This window comes from Somniosus microcephalus, chromosome 14 (assembly GCF_052327205.1).
Source record: "Somniosus microcephalus isolate GS21.2 chromosome 14, FLI_Smic_1.0, whole genome shotgun sequence".
Taxonomy (NCBI): domain Eukaryota; kingdom Metazoa; phylum Chordata; class Chondrichthyes; order Squaliformes; family Somniosidae; genus Somniosus; species Somniosus microcephalus.
In genome coordinates this window covers 48,711,896-48,733,943 of record NC_141000.1, presented here as the reverse complement: position 1 = coordinate 48,733,943, position 22,048 = coordinate 48,711,896, and the positions used below count along the sequence as shown (strand labels likewise).

The 22,048-nt window shown below is 44.6% G+C and overlaps 1 protein-coding gene across 10 annotated transcripts in view; it reads right to left on the bottom strand.

The window, feature by feature from the left end:
* The window catches only part of dmd (dystrophin), a 2,562,635-nt gene that overhangs the window by 29,948 nt on the left and 2,510,639 nt on the right, over positions 1–22,048 (bottom strand). For all 10 annotated transcript variants that reach the window (XM_086007360.1, XM_086007362.1, XM_086007361.1 and 7 more), the window contains 3 exons: positions 20,906–21,064; positions 15,468–15,711; positions 14,126–14,249 (listed from right to left, as the gene is read on the bottom strand). In XM_086007360.1, the coding sequence (XP_085863486.1) occupies positions 14,126–14,249; positions 15,468–15,711; positions 20,906–21,064 (527 nt within the window). The remainder of the gene's footprint in view (positions 1–14,125; positions 14,250–15,467; positions 15,712–20,905; positions 21,065–22,048) is intronic.

Genomic DNA, 22,048 nt, shown 5'->3' with positions numbered 1-22,048 from the left:
GATTCCTGAAGATAGCAGGCCAGGTAGATAAGGTGGTTAAGAATGCATACGGGATACTTTACTTTATTAGCCGAGGCATAGAATACAAGAGCAGGGAGGTTATGCTTGAACTGTATAAAACACTAGTTAGGCCACAGCTAGAGTACTGCGTGCAGTTCTGGTCACCACATTACAGGAAAGATGTGATTGCACTAGAGAGGGTACAGAGGGGGAGATTTACGAGGATGTTGCCAGGACAGGAGAATTTTAGCTATGAGGAAAGATTGGATAGGCTAGGGTTGTTTTCCTTGAAACAGAGGAGGCTGAGGGGAGATTTAATTGAGGTGTATAAAATTATGAGGGGCCTAGATAGAGTAGATAGGAAGGACCTATTTCCCTTAGCAGAGAGGTCAATAGATTTAAAGTAATTGGTAGAAGGATTAAAGGGTAGTTGAGCAGAATTTTTTTCACCCACAGGGTGGGGGGTCAGGAACTCACTGTCTGAAAGGGTGGTAGAGGCAGAAACCCTTGTCGCATTTAAAAAGTGCTTGGGTATGCACTTGAAGTGCTGTAACCTACAAGGCTGCGGACCAAGAGCTGGAAAGTGGGATTCGGCTGAATAGCTTTTTTTCAACCGGCATAGACACGATGGGCCGAATGGCCTCCTTCTGTGTCGTAAACTTCTATGATTCTATGACATCTGCTCTTTAAGTGAGTGGAGATTAAGGGTAATTCCATGATCACTTGTTTCTAGCAGGAACTCACACGGAACACTGGTTACTTTAACACTGTAGACCCAATTCTCCGAGCCACATTCCCTGTGAGGGCAGCACACTGGGAACGTGGCATCAGATAAAGTACTACTTCACTACCACTAGATGTGGTGTGTATTGTAAATCTACAGTTAATGATTTATAAAACCATTAATTACATCTAGTGGCAAAAAATCAACAATTTCCTGTTGTGATTGATAGTAGTCCTTTCTCTAAATTTTGCTCATTAAATTGAAATTGGTCTCAACAAGGCTTCTCTGTCATCAGTCCTCTCAGGCCTCACAAGTAATATGTCTGTATGCTGCATTTTTGGGGACAGAGTGCCAGTGTGAAGATAAAACGATTCACTAAAACCTCAATTTAAAATAAAAAGACACATGTATTCTGTTAACGATCAAAGGAATTACACATTACCTTATTGCTAAGTGGTTGTGCATTATTAGAGTTAACTGTTTGAAGGACCAGGAATGATTCCCAAGCAATATTTGGTATCATTTCTCTTCCACTTTTGATCTGGCCATAAATAACAGACATAAAGAATGCCAAGTTGGCCTTATGTACAGACTGCAGATGCTTTTTCTGCCACAGTGTATCAGAAACCTTCCTGAGCTTCTCAACAAAAGTAATCATACTTCCCAACAATGTAATTGCTCTGGATTAACCACAGGGAGATATTTATCATTCTGCAAAACGATTAATCAATAATTTACAGTTCTTGTGCATAATTGCTTTACTCATTATTAATTCAATTAAGTACTCTTGTTCGATGGTAACTGATTATAGAATCCAATTTTTAAAATTTAAGTTGGACCTTGTTAAAATCAAACAGTCCAGCTTACTGTCATTTGATAGATTGAAGTGGTTGAGTGGCAGGGCTCGGAGACTTTGTCACTAGCCACAGTACTAATTCTAAACTCATTTTAAAGTTTTAAAAAATTGGTGCTAAAGTGTCATGATAATTCTTTTCATTTTTGCCTGTGTACAATGCCATGGGACTTCAACTAGTAATTTATCAGCTAGTAATAAATCCCTCCATGGCCTTGCCCTAACCTACCTCAGCAATCTCCTGCAGCCTATGTACTTGTACACCCCACCATGTTGCTCCTTGTCCCCGGCTCTCCCTTTGGTGGCAAGTTTGCTCAGCTGCTACGCTCTTGTCCTCTGTTACTCCCTCCCTAGATCTCTCTGTCATGCCACTTCTGTCCTGCATTCAAAGACCTCCTTAAAATCCATCTCTTTGACCATGCCTTCAACTTTGTGCTCGACCCCCTTCCGTTCCCCTTTTTTTCTGCTCTCCATCCAATGGTTTTTCCTGAACAATGTAAAGTGCTGGGAGGTGGCCTCCTCTTCATGAGAAGCACTGTAGAAATGTAAGTGGAAGGTAGGAAGTAGTAGAAAGAATCAATATTGGATCAACCAACAGTACACTCCTTACTGGCAGTGAGGAAATATGTGGGAGTGCTGGGACATGGTTCCATAAATCACAAGAGGGATTGGAGAAAGGAGGAACTGCCTTGATTTAAAATTTGCTTTCATTGGTACATTTCTATCCTTTATGTCCAAATACCATGAATTATGACCTCCCAACTCCAAAGGATGCAGAAGAATCTACATCAACATTGGGACGGAGCTGAGGGAGCCCTAAACTGTGGAGATAAAAAGAATAACAATGCAAACGTTAGAAACCTGAAACAAGCTCTAAATCATAACCAAGCCTGGTTTACACTCTACCTGACCAGAGGTGCAAAGAGACTATTGCTCTGTGAGTCCTCAACCTGAGAACATAAAATTAAAACAAAAGAAACGCTCTAAGGATGATTCTGCTGGTTAAATAACTTTTTAAGAAAGCTAGAATAAAAACACAGAATTTCACTGTCCAAAGAATAAACAACTTGTTACAATTTGATGTACTATTAATGGATTGAGTATTACATTATCACATTAATTTCTTTGCAGGGTTTTTATATACAAAAGCAAACTTTCTCATGAAGGTCAGTGACTCACTTGCTGTTTTGCTTAGTCTGCTTTACTCACGCAGAGTTATTAATACAAAAGAATGACAAATAGCCAGCACAGAAATAATTAAAAATCCCATTATGTTAAGAGTTAGCAAAAATGAATTTCTCTAGATCAATGAACTTTAACACAAATTAAATATTAATTTTCATGTGTTTGAATTTCATGTCAGTGGCGTGAAAATAGCAGTTCTGAAGTTAGACATCAACTCCCCTTGGGCACAGTTCAATTCCTGCATAGGATTCCGATAACGTAATTTTGTATAATCCAGGTTAGAGAAGTGCAGTTTCAACACTATTAATAATTCTTTTGATATAATTGCCAAACTATTTGAAGAAAAATTCACTTGACAGTTTGCAATTTTTGTTCTTGAAATTGTAGCTAGCCAGCAGTTAATCACCACTAAGGCATAAATCTCAAGTTTCTGAACCTATTTCTGTTGCCTCACGCATATACTTGAATGAAGCTCTTCTGCTATGATTCAGTTGTTAGCAGTATAAGCACTAATATATTGAATATGCCATTGCAGCTTATAGAACGATTAATTGTACAAATTATCTCTTAAAAATGTAACAACTAAAATTAATTGCCTGCTGCCTGTCCTCTTGCTGCATGCAGTCTTCCATCTGCATGCTATCCCACACCCATCCTCCCCGAACTTCCTGGCCCTTTTTCATATTGGTGTTTCGAACACCTATTTTCCAGATAAAATTGGAGGGATGCAAAGGTCACTGGCACCAGCCACTTGAGGGTGTGCTACATTGATAATCACTTCATGCATATACTGTACTAGCTGGGGGGGGGGGCCCGGCGTTGCCAAGGCTTTTTTGTAAAATGGCAGTTTACAGGGCCACGCGGTTTACGGCCGGCCGCTGCCGCTCCCCCGCTCTGTGTCTCGGGCCAAGCGGTTTTCAGGCCCGGACCGAGTGACCCCAACTCACCTCCCGCTCCGGTAGGCCGCCGCAGCTGCCCCGCTCGCTGTTGAGTAAAAGCAGTGAAAAAAATGGCGGCTACGTTTCGGGAGGCTACAGGATTAGGTCCCGCCCACACACGGAATGAAACGCCCCCCGTGACGCACCGATTGGTCAACCATCAGGTCACTGAACTGTAGGATTGGTCAACCATCACGTCACTCAACGCTAATGAGCGGTAGGATTGGTCAACCGCTAATGAGCGGATTTTTGAACGTTTTTTGTATACTGTCCGAACAATTTTTGTCTGACCAAAAAGTAAATATGCCTATGAAACTTCCCTAATCATAAGCTTTCTTTTGATATAACATATGTGTAGGTACGCTCTATAACTTTTGAGTGTATAACGGACAGACAGACAGACATACAGACGGATCCTTTTATATAACACTCACTAGAGGTAGTTCAGGATTTAAGCAGGTAACGTTTTAATATTTTGATCAAAGATCTATTTTGGCACAACTTATAATGAGCAGTTGCTGTTAGCCCTTTAGGGTGAGGCAACATTTTTCAAGTAGTCACCTCAGTGCCGAAAACATAATCTCTTTTTTCTGAATGAATTTTCAGTTGTGCAATATGTACTTACCACTTAGTTCTAGTCAATATAAACAACCATTAGTAAGTTGATATTTAAAAGCTTTTCAGTGCTGCTAACAAACCATTTCTCCTAATCAATACAAAAAAGATGGGACATATGAGACTATAGGGTAAATTCTGTGAGGCTCAGTCGACTGAAACGCAATTTAGAGAATTGTGCTTAGAGGTCAGCATGTCCAATCCCCAGGGCTCCCAATTTCCTAGTGAATCACCATCACTTTTATAATCAATGATCTAATTCAGTGTCACAGAACATTGGACCATTGGAGCTTTGTTAGAAGCAGCAGAAGGGAAAGGTCCCAATAGCCTCAGTGCCAGAAGCACTGCCTAATGAAGTATTAGGTCATGTAAACCAGGAAGGTACCTGGTTTAATCCTGGACTTGTGCTGAGTTAGCTGATCCCATCTGGGGAAACTCTGGGGACATGACAATTATTCGCAGGGACCCCTATACTATGGGGTGGGAAATCAACTCGCCTCACCCTGATCACTATTCAAGTGACCCACGTCAAAAAGTTTGTGCGTCTGGACAGGATTGGTTTGGCTGTGATAGCTGCCACAGTCAAACAGCTCATGAAGAAGCACCACTTGGGTGAGGCATCAGAGGACTGTAACTAGCGGTGGAAACCATCTCCAAGCATCAGTCACACCTTCAGGAGAGGAGGGGACAAAAAGGGGTCAAAATGAGAGCACAACAAGAACGCTTTTTAAAATATATTTACTACAAATTCCTTCAAGTAATGTAGGCAGCAATATTCCCTGCATCTCCAGGGGTCCTGCGCAGTCAGCTTTTCAATAGAAAAACCGCGCACGCACGGTATTTTGAAGGGGCCGCACGGCCCGAAAAATAATTACAGGGAACATTAGTAGGCAGTGGTTGCTGCATCTAGGGGACTACTTGAGAAATGCTACGTTACTCTAAACTCTTACAATCATTGGTTACTCAGTGACACGGTTCTCTCTGGTTCGGCGGTGCTGATCACTCCGGTAAGTGGCCAGAGTGTCTTACGTTCTGCCCAATCTCTAATTATACGATAGCGTAACCCAGGGGTGTAACAATAGGCACCCCCCTTGTGATCTGACTTTGGTGGGGGCAAAAATGGGTGGCAGTGGATCTGCCGCCTGTTATACGCCCTGCCCAAATTTCCTTCCCAATGTTAAAAGGAAATCGGATGGCTGATTGCAACCGCCTATTTGGTGCCCCCGCTGAATTTGAATTTTAACCCCACCCCCATTACATGTCTTTACAAATAACCCCATGTGCACTTCTCACTTGAAAGTGGATTGAAACACTTCAGTTGAAACAAGGCCAGATATGAATCCTTAAGCTGTTTTATTTTTACAGACAAGTAAATGTACAGAGGAACAGATGTAATCAAATCTCACCTTGATTCAACTGACTACAGAGACCTCAAGAACAAAAAAAAGAAATGCCACACTGTTCTCTCTGGTTGGGCGGTGCTGATCACTCCCGTAAGTGGCCAGGGTGTCTTACGTTCTGCCCAATCTCTAACTATAGGTGGGCTAGCTTAACTTTTCCTGGTCAGCCTCTGATATTGAACAGCTCTGGTCTTGAGATGAGTGAAATTCCACTTGCTAGCCCAGGCTTCCACCCCAGGCATTGCTGGCTGCCTATTTATCTCTTTTTCCTTTCCTCTCTGTGTATTCACAGGGAGTCAAAAGGCTATCCCTTTGACATCCTTCCAATTCAGTGATTGGCCAGTATGCTTTTCAATAAAACTGATTATGTCTCTGTCCCACCTTTAGGGTGTGGGTCTCAACATCTGCTATTCTCAAAATGCATAGGGGCCAAAATGAATAGGGACCATCTTGACTTAATGGCCCTGATATTTACAGGGAGGTGTGGATGGCAATGCTCCCCCTAATTTTTTTCCTGCTGCACGTTCCCTTTAAACCTGCTGCAGCGGCCACGTGCGCGACATTTCTCCCAGCGGCAGCGACTGGCGAGCAGCCTGTGCAGGGCCTCCCGATTGGGGAACACTGGTGGAGGGTGCCCGGTTTTGGGCGGTGGGGGGAAACCCGGAATATCTGGGAAGGCGGAGGTCCTGTCAAATTTAACTTTATAATCATTTTCTTCATCCATTTCCCGTGGGAAAGCCAACGGTAGACGGCCGCTGCCGGGGACCATGGGGACGTTCCTCGGTAACGGGGAAAGATCGCAGAGCAGAAGGGGCCTGGGTGGGACTGGCAATCGGGAGGGAGGGGGAGATCGCTGGGCAGAAGGGGGCTGGGTGGGACTGGCAATCGGGAGGGAGGGGGAGATCGCTGGGCAGAAGGGGGCTGGGTGGGACTGGCAATCGGGAGGGAGGGGGAGATCGCTGGGCAGAAGGGGGCTGGGTGGGACTGGCAATCGGGAGGGAGGGGGAGATCGCTGGGCAGAAGGGGGCTGGGTGGGACTGGCAATCGGGAGAGAGGGGGAGATCGCTGGGCAGAAGGAGGCTGGGTGGGACTGGCAATCGGGAGGGAGGGGGAGATCGCTGGGCAGAAGGGGGCTGGGTGGGACTGGCAATCGGGAGGGAGGGGGAGATCGCTAGGCAGAAGGGGGCTGGGTAGGACTGGCAATCGGGAGGGAGGGGGGGATCGCTGGGCAGAAGGCTCGGGATCACGGGTTGGGGGGGGGGGCGGTGCAGGGGGGGGTTTGGCCGATCGCAGCAGAAGGTTTGTTTGGGTGGCCGGGGCTCCTGGCTGACAAATCAGTGCTATAAAAAGCACTTACCTGCTTGATTCGGCTGCTCCTGTCTCCACTTAGCAGCCGGGAATCCGAACCCGAGGAAACCCAGCTGGTCAGTGTTAAAAATTAAATCAGGCTCCCAACTGCACTGTGGAAGCCTGACTTAAATATTATAATGAGGTGTCCCGCCTCGCAAGAGCAAGACACAGACACGGCACGCAACCCACCGCCATAAAAATGGTGGCAGGCGTGTAATCAGCGGTTTGGTGTCGCATTATGCAATTTAACATTTTTACCCTCACCTCGACCCTCTCCATTGTGGGCAGGGTGTCTAAATTCCCCAATGGGTCTGGGATGGGACTTTCATTGTCTCTGTTTGAAATAGACTGTGAGCTGCTACATTGCACAAACTGTTTAAACATAGAAACATAGAAGACAGGAGCAGGAGTAGGCCATTCGGCCCCTCGAGCCTGCTCCGCCATTCAATGAGATCATGACTGATCATCCAAATTCAGTACCCTGTCCCTGCCTTCTCCCCATATCCCTTGATCCCTTTAGCCTTAAGAAATATATCCAACTCCTTCTTGAATATATTTAATGAATTGGCCTCCACTGTCTTCTGTGGTAGAGAATTCCACAGGTTCACCACTCTCTGGGTGAAGTAATTCCTCCTCATCTCTGTCCTAAATGGCTTACCCCTTATCCTTAGACTGTGACCCCTGGTTCGGGACTCCCCGGCCATCGGGAACATCCTTCCTGCATCTAGTCTGTCTAGTCCTGTTAGAATTTTAGAAGTTTCAATGAGATCCCCTCTCATTCTTCTAAACTCCAGCGAGTATAAGCCCAATCGACCCAATCTCTCCTCATACGTCATTCCTGCCATCCCAGGTATCAGTCTGGTGAATCTTCGCTGCACTCCCTCCATGGCAAGAACATCCTTCCTCAGATAAGGCGACCAAAACTGCACACAATACTTAAGATGTGGTCTCACCAAGGCCCTGTACAACTGCAGCAAGACATCCTTGTTCCTGTACGCGAACCCTCTCGCTACGAAGGTCAACACACCATTTGCCTTCTTAACCGCCTGCTGCATCTGCATGCTTAACTTCAGCGACTGGTGCCCAAGGACACCCAGGTTTCGTTGAATTTCCCCTTCTCCCAATCTATTGCCGTTCAGATAATAATCTGCCTTCCTGTTTTTGCCACCAAAGTGGATAACCTCACATTTATCCACGTTATATTGCATCTGCCATGCTTCTGCCCAATCACCCAACCTGTCCAAATCATACTGGAGATTCTCTGCATCCTCCTCACAGCACACATGCCCACCCAGCTTTGTGTCGTCTGCAAACTTGGAGATATTACATCTAGTTCCCTCATCTAGATCATTAATATATATTGTGAATAACTGGGGTCCTAGCACCGATCCCTGCGGTACCCAACTAGTCACTGCCTGCCACTCGGAAAAAGACCCGTTTATTCCAACTCTTTGCTTCCTGTCTGCCAACCAGTTCTCTATCCAAGTCAGTACCTTGCCCCCAATCCCATGTGCCTTAACTTTACACGCTAACCTCTTATGCGGGACCTTCTCGAAAGCCTTCTGAATGTCCAAATACACCACATTCACTGGTTCTCCCTTATCTATTCTACCAGTTACATCCTCAAAAAATTCCAGATTAGTCAAGCACGATTTACCTTTTGTAAATCCATGTTGACTTTGTCCGATCCTGTCACTGTTTTCCAAGTTAACTTTAATTCCTGCAGCCTGCGATTATATTTTAAACCTATGTGAATTCATTTTGTTTTAAAACATAGCATAACCCATTCCCAAATCCTTTCCCTGAAGAATGAAAAAGATCAAAAACCCTGAAACGTGACAGGCACCTTTAATTAGATTAGCGCTAATATTTCAAAATATTCTGTCAGGTTCTACTGGCTCCCTGTGCTTCTCGATTTTTTCCCCCTCAGACACCCTCCTAATTTACAACTTCATTAATATCGATGTCCAGCATAACCTATCGTCTGCCTGAAGTTCCACTCAAGTGGATTTGCACTTAATCTTCAACTTGTTAATCACATGTCTCTATCGTGATACCAAAATGCAGTTGCAAGTTACAACATTTAAAAAGCACTCTTTTAAATTAGTATTTCCTTACACAGCAACTTGCATGTCTATAACACCACTTTTAACATAGTACAAACATCCCAAGGTGCTTCACAGGAGCGTAATCAGGCAAAATTGGACACCGAGCCACATAGAGCTGTTAGGACAGGTGACCAAAAGTTTGGTCGGAAGGGTAGGTTTTAAGGAGCGTCTTAAAGGAGAGAGAGATAGAGAAGCGGAGATTTAGGGAGGCAATTACAAAGCTTAGGGCTTAGGCAGCTGAAGACATGGCCGCCGATGGTGGAGTGATGAAAATTGGGGAAGCGCAAGAGGCCAGAATTGGAGGAGCGCAGAGAGCTCAGAGGGTTGTAGGGCTGGAGGAGGTTACAGGCACAGAGAGGGGAGAGGCCATGGAGGGATTTGAACACAAGGATGAGAATTTTAAAACTGAGATGTTGCCGGACCGAGAGCCAAAGCAGCAGAGGAATGGATGGGTAAACGGGACTTGGGGCAAGTTAGAATTCAGGCATCAGAATGACATAAATCACATTGAACAATTCCTCGCACCACTTACACCAGGGCCAATTTCTCAAACACATGCTCTGGGATGATTAAGCTTTGGTGTTGGAAGTGTGCATTCAGAAAATCGGCCCTATGGCGTCTATGATGAAAGTGATAGTTGGCCCTTTGTTTAATAGCAAATAAAATGTATGCCAAACATTTGACTATGAAAGAGCTGTATACTTGATGGAGTAGAGATTGTAGTTTTTTTTTTATCTGGATGGTTGCCCTACAACAGGCTGCATCCTTCTCTGTATCTGTCTCGTGATCTTGTGAAGACAGGATCCTCAGAGTGTCAGCTTGGCTCAGTTGGTAGTACTCTTGCCTCAAGTTCAGAGAATTGTGGTTTCAAGTCCCACATGCAGGACTTGTGTGCATAATCTAGTGCTGTCCTTTGAATGAGACTGTCTGCCTATACAGCCTATCAAAGATCCCATGGGATCATGGAAAAGCAGGAAGTTCTCTTGATATCACTAACCTGACTCCCTAACCGTTATCATTAGGCTGGAGTTATACTACTACTTTAATGCAGCTTAATGCTACTTGGCAGCAGTGCACCAGTAATTAGGTTTAACTTATAATGGCTTGATTTATTTTATTTTTGCTACATGCATTCTTTGGTGTGACCCAAAGAGTTGTTCAGTTGTCTAGCTCCACACTATTGCGCCCCCCCTTTCATTATAATCAATGTCATGTGACTATTGTGTGCTTCTATGTGCAAGTAAATATGGAGAGCTTTTGATCCTGCTTTTAGTGAGCGCTATGTTCATGTGACAAAGACATGGCTGCAGGGTGACAATGCCTGGGAATTAAACATACCAGGTTATTTAACGATCAGGAAGGACAGGCAGGAAGGAAGGGGAGGTGGGGTGGCTATGTTAATAAAGGAAGGAATCACTGTAATACAGAGAAATGATATTGGGTCAAAAGATCAGGATAATGAAACAGTTTGGGTGGAGGTAAGGAATAATAAGGGGAAAAAAACACTAGTGGGCGTAGTCTATAGGCCTCCGAACAGTGGCAACTCTGTTGGACGGAGTATCAATCAGGAAATAGTTGAGGCTTGTAATAAGGGAACATCTATAATTATGGGGGATTTCAACTATCATATTAATTGGACAAATCAAATTGGGCAGAGCAGCCTTGAGGATGAGTTCATTGAGTGTATTAGGGATGGCTTTCTTGAGCAGTATGTAACTGAACCGACCAGGGGGCAAGCGTGGTCCTGTGTAACGAGACGGGATTAATTAAAAATGTCCTAGTAAAGGATCCCCTTGGAATGAGTGACCATAACATGGTTGAATTCCATATTCAATTAGAGGGTGAGAAGGATGGATCTCAAACAAGCGTGCTAAGCTTGAATAAAGGAGACTATGAAGGTATGAGAGCGGAATTGAGTAGAGTGGATTGGGAAAATAGATTAAAGGGTAAGACGATACATGATCAGTGGTGTACATTTAAGGAGTTATTTTACAACTTCCAAAAAAAATATATTCCACTGAGAAGAAAAAGGTGTAAAAGAAAAGACAGCCATCCGTGGCTAAGTAAAGAAATTAAGGATAGTATTCGACTAAAAACAAGGGCATATAAGGTAGCCAAATCTAGTGGGAGGATAGAGGATTGGGAAAACTTTAAAAGACAGCAAAAAATAACAAAAAGATTGATTAAGAAAGGGAAGATAGATTATGAAAGTAAATTAGCAAAAAATATAAAAACAGATAGTAAGAGTTTTTATAGTTATATAAAAAGAAAAAGGGTGGCTAAAGTAAATGTTGGTCCCTTAGAGGATGAGACCAGGAAATTAATGGTGGGAAATATGGAGATGGCAAAAACACTGAATGAATATTTTACATCAGTCTTTACAGTAGAAGACACTAAGAATATCCCAACACTGGACAAACAGGGGGCTAAAGGGGGGGAGGAGCTAAACACGATCAAAATCACTAAGGAAGTGGTACTCGGTAAAATAATGGGACTCAAGGCAGATAAGTCACCTGGACCTGATGGCTTACATCCTAGGGTCTTGAGGGAAGTGGCGGTAGGGATTGTGGATGCATTGGTAATAATTTTCCAAAACTCCCTGGACTCGGCAAAGGTCCCGGCAGACTGGAAAACTGCTAATGTAACACCCTTATTTAAAAAGGGCAGTAGACAGAAGGCTGGAAACTATAGACCGGTTAGCCTAACATCTGTGGTAGGTAAAATTTTGGAGTCCATTATTAAGGAGACAGTAACAGGACATTTGGATAATCATAATTTAATAGGACAAAGTCAGCATGGTTTTATGAAGGGGAAGTCATGTTTGACAAATTTGCTGGAGTTCTTTGAGGAAGTAACGTATAGGGTGGATAAAGGGGAACCAGTGGACGTAGTGTATTTAGACTTCCAAAAGGCATTTGACAAGGTGCCACACAAAAGATTATTGCTTAAGATAAAAAATCACAGGATTGGGGGTAATATTCTGGCATGGATAGAGGATTGGCTATCTAACAGAAGGCAGAGAGTTGGGATAAATGGTTCATTCTCAGACTGGCAATCAGTAACTAGTGGTGTTCCGCAGGGGTCAGTGCTGGGTCCCCAACTCTTTACAATCTATATTAACGATTTGGAGGAGGGGACCGAGTGTAACATATCAAAGTTTGCAGATGATACTAAGATGGGAGGGAAAGTAGTGAGTGAGGAGGACATAAAAAACCTGCAAGGGGACATCGACAGGCTAAGTAAGTGGGCAGAGGTTTGGCAGATGGAATACAATACTGGAAAGTGTGAGGTTATGCACTTTGGCAGGAAAAATCGTAGAGCAAGTTATTATCTTAATGGCAAGAAACTGGAAAGTACTGAAGTACAAAGGGATCTGGGGGTCCTGGTGCACGAAACTCAAAAGGTTAGTATGCAGGTGCAGCAAGTGATTAAGAAGGCCAATGGAATGTTGGCTTTCATTGCTAGGGGGATAGAATATAAAAATAGGGAGGTATTGCTTCAGTTGTACAAGGTATTGGTGAGGCCGCACCTGGAATACTGCGTACAGTTTTGGTGTCCATACTTAAGAAAGGACATACTTGCTCTCGAGTCAGTACAAAGAAGGTTCACTCGGTTAATCCCGGGGATGAGGGGATGGACATATGAGGAGAGGTTGAGTAGATTGGGACTCTACTCATTGGAGTTCAGAAGAATGAGAGGCGATCTTATTGAAACATATAAGATTGTGAAGGGGTCGGATCGGGTGGATGCGGGGAAGATGTTCCCGATGATGGGTGAAACTAGAACTAGGGGGCATAGTCTTAGAATAAGGGGCTGCTCTTTCAAAACTGAGATGAGGAGGAACTACTTCACTCAGAGGGTGGTAGGTCCATGGAATATGCTGCCCCAAAAAGCTGTAGAAGCTACATCATTACATAAATTTAAAACAGAAATAGACAGTTTCCTAGAAGTAAAGGGAATTAAGGGTTACGGGGAGCGGGCAGGAATTTGGACATGAGTCTAGGTTCGGATCGGTCATGGCCCTGTGGGTAGCGGAGCGGGCCCAGGGGCCGTGTAGCCTGATCCTGCTCCTATTTCGTGTGTCTAATTCTGTTAGATTCAGGAGATGGTTCTGTGATAGTGGATTGGCGGTTAGGATCAGATCAGCCATGATCTTATTGAATGGCGGAGCAGGCTCGAGGGGCCGATTGGCCTACTCCTGCTCCTATTTCTTATGTTCTTATGTTCTTATTCCTTATATAACAGAAGCACAGCCAAAGTAGTTAGCTGAGAACTCCGAACGTAGCCATGACAACAGACTACAGACAGCATCTGGTCCTTTTTGGGGGATTGTAACCTGTTTGGTATTAAAAGGCACATCCCAGAATTCAAGAATAAGAATAGTGTATGGATAAAGGGGTAATAAAAAAAGGATGTATGAATAAATAAGCTTAACAAATCGTCTCCCATTCTTATCCCTTTTTTGTTAAAATGAAGCTCCTTCGTCAGTAAGACCCTAATGGTTTGTGTCTTAGACTTCTTTGTGGTCAATGTTTCTCTACACAGGGTTGCCGGACAGGACTCATTACCCCTTTTAATTTCTCTTGAGTGCGCTTAGATAGCCAGCAAAGTGATTGAGAAGTGGTGAGAGTTGGTTGCTGAGGGTAACCAAGTTTCAATGGCAGAACTCAGGCAGAACTTCTGAACAAGAACTCAACGCAGAAATGCTCGAGCTCCAATCGTCCATATCACAGGAGTGCTTTGTTTCCCTCAGTCATTTCTCCTGCTCCACAACTGTCATTCACAAAATGTAACATGCCTTCAAAAGTACAGGATCGTACAAGTTAACTTACAGGTACAGTATGTACCTGTAAGTTAACAGGATCCCTTCTTGTGATCACACTGCAGTTAGCGGAGCATTTTCTCACTGAGTCACCTACGAGGTCATCAATGCTGCAACAACTATTTCTTACCCATTATTCCTGAAGTCTGACTGCCGACTCCATGGAGTAGCACTGGCTGGCTGCTGTCTGATCTTTGCGAGGAAGTAGAAGGGGAGGAGACTGTAGTACCATTTACCCTGACCTCCGTCTGTGGCTGCAAACAGCAATGAGGAAGAAGGTTACAACTTGTTATTCTGCATTCACTTTATGTCTTGCAGATAAAACATGATCTGAGACCACTTTAGGACTAACCTGATAGCATTCAACAGTAGCCTAAAACCGGTCAAAGGATCATAATCTGGGCTTACTTGGGATAGTGAGACCAGACTGATATTTGCACCAGAAAGTGTGTCAGCAGCAGAGAGGAGTAAATAATATCCTCCTGCTTCCTACACAGTGTTTAGTAATACTGTGGCTTTGGTTCAGAATAGTTTCAGAAGTCTGATCATTTTTAAAATTAAAACCTCGCCACTTGTGAAAATGCAGTGGTACAAAGTCTTGGTGCTCCAAAGCCCTGTACCATGGGCCTGTAGAACACATCTTCATGATCCTGAGATGCCACATCAGGTTATCAGAAGAGGTTGTAAGTAGAGGCAAAACACTTCCACCAGGAGGGAAAGTTGAAGAGGAGTCACCCCAAACTAAGAGTAGCACTGTCACAGCCCTTAGTGCAAGTTCCCTGCTTGCCCTCTTAGTTGGGGAATGTTCTTGTGCTATTGGGAATTAGTAGAAAAAAATAAAAAGACTGTGAAGAAGCAATGTAAGAAGTCACACAACACCAGGTTATAGTCCAACAGCTTTATTTGAAATCACAAGCTTTCGGAGCGCTGCTCCTTTGTCAGGTGAAGTGGAGAAATGCATAAAGACACAGCTTATATAGTCAGAGAATAATGTCAGATGTTTACAGGTAATCTTTCCAACTGCCATTTATCACACCTCAGCAGAGAGATAATCACAGCAATCAAAGGTGTGAATGGTGTCCAAACAGGTCAGTCAGGAAAACATTACATCATGACCTGTTTGGACACCATTCACACCTTTGATTGCTGTGATTATCTCTCTGCCGAGGTATGATAAATGGCAGTTGGAAAGATTACCTGTAAACATCTGACATTATTCTCTGACTATATAAGCTGTGTCTTTATGCATCTCTCCACTTCACCTGACGAAGGAGCAGCGCTCCGAAAGCTTGTGATTTCAAATAAAGCTGTTGGACTATAACCTGGTGTTGTGTGACTTCTTACATTTGTCCACCCCAGTCCAACACCGGCATCTCCACACTATGAAGAAGCAATGAGACCTGGAAAGCTAGGCTGGTCATTCTTTTGTTGCAGCCAACAGGTTCAATAAGCCCAGGCATTCCTCCCCTTACCTGCTCCAGCAGCTGCCTCAGCCTGTGCAGCTGGGATTCCAACTGTTTGTTGTGATCTTCCAGGATCTGCATCCTGGCCTCAAGGCGACCTTTGTGCTGACGAAGCAGTTTGGCTTCAGCGATTAGCTCGGCGTCCCTGGGACTCTGTGGTGAAATGGGCATCATCTCAGGAGGGGATGGCAAGGGAGACAGGCCTTTGTGATCATGCTGCTCCTTCAGCCTCTCATACTCAGATTGAAGATTTCTGAAAACAAAAGCATACAAACTAAAGGAACTATATTGTTGGGGTTGAGAGGGTATTTAGAAAAGAAGCTGGTGTGGTGTTCATTCACATTAAGGTCTTTGTGCTAAACTGATTAATATTCTAATTATTCGAAATGGCAGAACATTGAGGTCATGAGGTTTCTCATTGAGCTTCACTAAAATTATTTGGATGACAACCGCCTATGATAACAAATATCAACATTTCAATTATGATGAACAGATTTAGGGTTCTGAAATGAAATTTGAAAGTATGCTAATAGATTTAAGTGTGTAGAGGGTTAATTCCCATTTGTATCAGTATTGACAAGTGTTAATGTTAGAAGAAAAATTCCACCAGATAATACGTTCAGTAATTGGTTCTTTCTGTATTCCATTACATCTGAGCATGCTTCACCAACCATGTCCATAGGTCTGAACCTAATAATCACAGAGTTCAAGGGAAATGTTGATCACATCGATATTAGTGAAGGTTTGAGACTCTGATGGTGGGGTGGGGGGTAAAATTCAACTTCAGCAGGGACGCAAAACAGGCAGTTGTGGTAGCAGATCAGCCGCCTATTATACGTCCCGCCCAATTTTCTTTTCAACTGACATTGTACTGCCGCTCAAGTTGAATTTCACACCCTCTGTGTTTTTGCATACCCTCTAAGAACATTCACAGTCAGTAAGCATTTTTCATGCTTTGGTGAGAAAATCAGGATACTGACCAAGTATGTTAACATTTTCTTGTATGTATAAGACTAACAAGCTGTCAAATGGGGCAATTCTTGGTTGTCAGATTTCTTTTTTTTTTATAAAAGAGATTCCACTTTGGATTGTCCTCCTGCTGCTGGAAGGGGGCTAGGGGGAGGATTTCCACCTGCCATTCCAACCCTGGCTCTTTTTCCTGGGTTGGGGCCAATTACATAAGCAGAACGGACGACCTGCAGTATCTCTGAGCCAGCCACTGCCAGGGGGGTGGGGGGTGGTGGCGGGCTGGCTGCTGCACTGGAAATGGAAGCTGCAAATGTACCCTAGCCCCACATTACAGCCCGTCTTATTTTGAGTCGGTGGTACTGAGGTGGCAAGGCATGGAAATTAACCACTGTCTCAAGTCCCATCTCCTCACTGTCATTTAAATGCGGCAGGGCAGGCAATGGCTAGATGGTGGATATCCCTGCTTGTGAGGGAAGGAAAACATTGGAAAGCTGATTTAGGGGCAGAGATTCAGCGGTGGCCCTCTCCATCCCATTTTCCATAGTGCGCCATACTGGGACCACCTGAAAACAGGTGGGTTCCTGGAGAAAAACCTGGTTCTGGGGAATGAAGTAGGTCAAGTGGAGCAAGTATCAGTAGGTGAACATTTAGGGAACAGTGATCAAAAGTATCATAAGGTTTAGATTAGCTATGGAAAAGGACAGAGAGCAATCTAAAGTAAAAAATACTTAATTGGAGGAAGGCAAATTTCAGTGGGATGAGAACGGATCTGGCCCAGGTAAATTGGAATCTAAGATTGGCAGGCAAAACTGCAGTGGAACAATGGGCTGCCTTTAAAGAGGAAATAGTTCGGGTACAGTCGAGGTACATTTCCACTAGTGGGAAAGGTAGGGCAACTAAAGTCAGAGCTCCCTGGATGACGAAAGCGATAGAAAGTAAGATGAAGCAGAAAAAGAGCGCATATGACAGATGTCAGCTTGAGAATCAGGCTAAATATAGAAAGTTCAGAGGAGAAATGAAAAAAAAGAGGGGCAAAGAGAGGGTATGAGAATAGAATGGCAGCTAACATAAAAGGTAATCCAAAAGTCTTCTACAGGCATATAAATAGTAAATGGGTAGTAAGAGGAGGAGTGGGGCTGATTATGAACCAAAAACGAGACCTACGCATGGAGACAGAGGGTATGGCTGAGGTACTAAATGAGTACTTTGCATCTGTCTTCACAAAGGAAGAAGATGCTGCCATGGACATAGTAAAGGAGGAGGTAGAGGAGATACTGGATAGGATAAGAATTGATAAAGATGTGGTACCAGAAAGGTTGGCTGTACCAGGACCGGATGGGATACATCCTAGGATGCTGAGGGAAGTGAAGGAAAAAATCGCGGAGGTACTGGCCATAATCTTCCAATCCTCCTTAGAAACGGGGGTGGTGCCAGAGGACTGGAGAATTGCAAATGTTACATCCTTGTTCAAAAAAGGGTGTAAAGATAAACCCAGCAACTATAGGCTGGTCAGTTTAACCTTGGTAGTGGGGAAGCTTTTAGAAACAATAATCCGGGACAAAATTAAGTCACTTGGACATGTGTGGATTAATTAAGGAAAGCCAGCATGGATTTGTTAAAGGCAAATCGTGTTTAACCAACTTGATCGTGTTTTTTGATGAGGTAACAGAGAGGGTTGATGAGGGCAATGCGGTTGACGTGGTGTATATGGACTTCCAAAAGGCGTTCGACAAAGTGCCACATAATAGGCTTGCCAGCAAAGTTGGAATAAAAGGGACAGTGGCAGCATGGATACGAAATTGGCTAAGTGACAGGAAACAGAGAGTAGTGGTGAACAGTTGTTTTTCGGACTGGAGGAAGGTATACAGTGGTGTTCCCCAGGGATTGGTACCAGGACCACTGCTTTTCTTGATATATATTAATGACTTGGATGTGGGTGTACAAAGCACAATTTCCAAATTTGCAGATGACACTAAACTTGGAAGTATAGTGAACAGTGAGGAGGATCGTGATAGACTTCAAGAGGACATAGACAGGCTGGTGGAATGGGCAGACGCGTGGCAGATTAAATTTAATGTAGAAAAGTGTGAAATGATACATTTTGGTAGAAAGAATGAGGAGAGGAAATATAAAGGGTACAATCCTAAAGGGGATGCATGAACAGAGAAATCCAGGGGTATATGTGCACAAATCGTTGATGGTGACAGGGCAGGTTGAGAAAGCAGTTAAAAAAGCATGCGGGATCCTGGGCTTCATGAATAGAGGTATAGAGTACAAAAGTGTGGAAATTATAATGAACCTTTATAAAACACTGGTTCGGCCTCAACTGGAGCAGTGTGTCCAATTCAGGGCACTGCACTTTAGGAAGGATGTGAAGGCCTTAGAGAGGGTGCAGAAACGATTTACGAGAATGATTCCAGGGATGAGGGTCTTCAGTTACGTGGATAGACTGGAGAAGCTGGCGTTGTGCTCCTTAAAGCAGAGATGATTGACAGGAGATTTGATAGAGATGTTCAAAATCATGAGGGGTCTGGACAGAGTAGATAGAGAGAAACTGTTCCCATTGGCAGAAGGGTCAAGAACCAGAGGACACAGATTTAAGGCGATTGGCAAAAGAACCAAAGGCGACATGAGGAAAAACTTTTTTAGGCAGCAAGTGGTTAGGATCTGGAATGCACTGCCTGAAAGGGTGGTGGAGACAGACTCAATCACAGCTTTCAAAAGGGAATTGGATAAGTACCTGAAAGAACAACATCTGCAGGGCAATGGGGACAGGGCGGGGGAATGGGACTAGCTGAGGTGCTCTTGCAGAGAGCCAGCACAGGCTCGACGGGCCAAATGGCCTCCTTTTGTGCTGCAACCATTCTATGATTCTATATATTTTAGCAAATAATGTTTTAGAAAAATACCACTACAGCGATCTGTTTCCCCACTTGCATCAGCATATTTTCACTCACTGGCATCCAGGAAAACCATCAAGAATCTGATCATGATTTGGGAGCATTACTCCAGCTTAATATTACTAACGATAGCAAGGCAGCAGATGGGTTTAAACTCCATAATTAGCAGCTATTGAGTGGTCTTTCAAAATGGGATGTAGCAATTAGGGGTGGAAGTGATAAAAGAAAGAATTGCATTTATATAGCGCCTTTCATGACCACCGGACGTCCCAAAGCGCTTTATGGCCAATGAAGTACTTTTTGAAGTGTAGTCACTGTGGTAATGTAGGAAATGTGGCAGCCAATTTGCACACAGCAAGCTCCCACAAACAGCAATGTGATAATGACCAGATAATCTGTTTTAGTAATGTTGATTGAGGGATAAATATTGGCCAGGACACCGGGGATAACTCCCCTGCTCTTCTTTGAAATAGTGCCATGGAATCTTTTACATCTATCTGAAAGAGCAGACGGAGCCTCGGTTTAGCGTCTCATCCGAAAGATGGCGCTTCCGACAGTGCAGCGCTCCCTCAGTACTGCCCCTCCGACAGTGCAGCACTCCCTCAGTACTGACCCTCAGTGCAGCGCTCCCTCAGTACTGCCCGAGACAGTGCAGCGCTCCCTCAGTACTGCCCCTCCGACAATGCAGCGCTCCCTCAGTAGTGCCCCTCCGACAGTGCAGCGCTCCCTCAGTACTGCCCCTCCGACAGTGCAGCGCTCCCTCAGTGCTGCCCCTGACAGTGCAGCGCTCCCTCAGTACTGCCCCTCCAACAGTGCAGCGCTCCCTCAGTACTGCCCCTATGACAGTGCAGCACTCCCTCAGTACTGACCCTCCGACAGTGCAGCGCTCCCTCAGTACTGCGCCTCCGACAGTGCAGCGCTCCCTCAGTACTGACCCTCCGACAGTGCAGCACTCCCTCAGTACTGCGCCTCCGACAGTGCAGCGCGCCCTCAGTACTGCCCCTCCGACAGTTCAGCGCTCCCTCAGTACTGCCCCTCCGACAGTTCAGCGCTCCCTCAGTACTGCCCCTCTGACAATGCAGCGCTCCCTCAGTAGTGCCCCTCCGACAGTGCAGCGCTCCCTCAGTACTGCCCCTCCGACAGTGCAGCGCTCCCTCAGTGCTGCCCCTGACAGTGCAGCGCTCCCTCAGTACTGCCCCTCCAACAGTGCAGCGCTCCCTCAGTACTGCCCCTATGACAGTGCAGCACTCCCTCAGTACTGACCCTCCGACAGTGCAGCGCTCCCTCAGTACTGCGCCTCCGACAGTGCAGCGCTCCCTCAGTACTGACCCTCCGACAGTGCAGCACTCCCTCAGTACTGCGCCTCCGACAGTGCAGCGCGCCCTCAGTACTGCCCCTCCGACAGTTCAGCGCTCCCTCAGTACTGCCCCTCCGACAGTTCAGCGCTCCCTCAGTACTGCCCCTCTGACAGTTCAGCGCTCCCTCTGTACTGTACTGGAGTGTCAGCCTGATACTATTGAACGGTCGAGTACATCACTCCAGACTGATTCTGCTGTACTTGTTCTGCCACATTCTAACCTGTTTTCATCCTCCAGGTCAGCTAGAATTCTTTCCAACTCTCCTCTCTCTTCACTCTCCAATGAGATGAGGATTTGAGCAGGGCTCCGAGGCTGACTCAATGGTGACTCTTGGTTCAGACTCTGGCAGTAGTGCTGGATCAGCAAATGTTCATCGTCTCTGCAACACATGGAAAAAAACATACTGACGTATTTTGTTTGCAAACACTTGTGTTCAGAAGCACTCCCCAAACCTACTTGTTCCCATGGGATGCATTTAGAAAAATGCGTGTGTCGCACAGTTAAGAGGCTAGGATCTAAGTTTGTTGAACTTTACTCAAAGTTTGGAATAAAAAGAAAAGTATTTTACAATTCATACATACCCATGGTAACAAAAATACAATTTCTTTGATTCTTCCTTCCCCATCTCCTTCGTTTTCTGACAGGTGGTATGCACCATCCCTGTCTAAAAGGACTAGGGACAGACTAGTCCCCTCAAGCCTCTATCAATTCAATTCAATTCAAATCGCTTTATTGGCATGACAAGGTACATCTTATGTTGCCAAAGCATCGAAAAACATTTATGGTTGAACACATAAACGCAGATCTATCCATACAGTGTATAAACAGATATATCCCTGAGTGTATAAATATACATTCATATAATTTGTATATACTCTTTTCTTAGATTTAATGGTTGTCCCTCTGTTTATGGCAAGCTGTAACATAGTGTGCCGCTAAGGTTACACAATTTCTCTGTTCCCCTAGTAGGTATGGGAGTTTTTGGTCGTCATTCAAATTTCTGAATTCAGGGCATATTTTTGTGAATTTTGGGTAGAAATTCTCCCTTATGCCCTGATATTTTCCACAAGCTGTGAGGAAGTGCATCTCTGTCTCCACCACTCCCTGACTGCAGTGAGAGCATATCCTGTTCTCTCTTGTCAGCCAGGTCTGTCTGTGTCTGCCTTTTTCAATAGCCAGTATGTTCACTAAGTCTGTACATAGTCAAGGTTTTTCTCAATTTGCTATCTTTTACCATGGTCAGGTATTCAGCCATGTTGTATTGTCTGTTTAGGGCCAAGTAGCAATTGAGTTTGTTTTGGGTTTTTGTTGTTTCTGCCCAATATGACAGATATTTTTCCTTTTGCTTAGTGACAATTGTGTT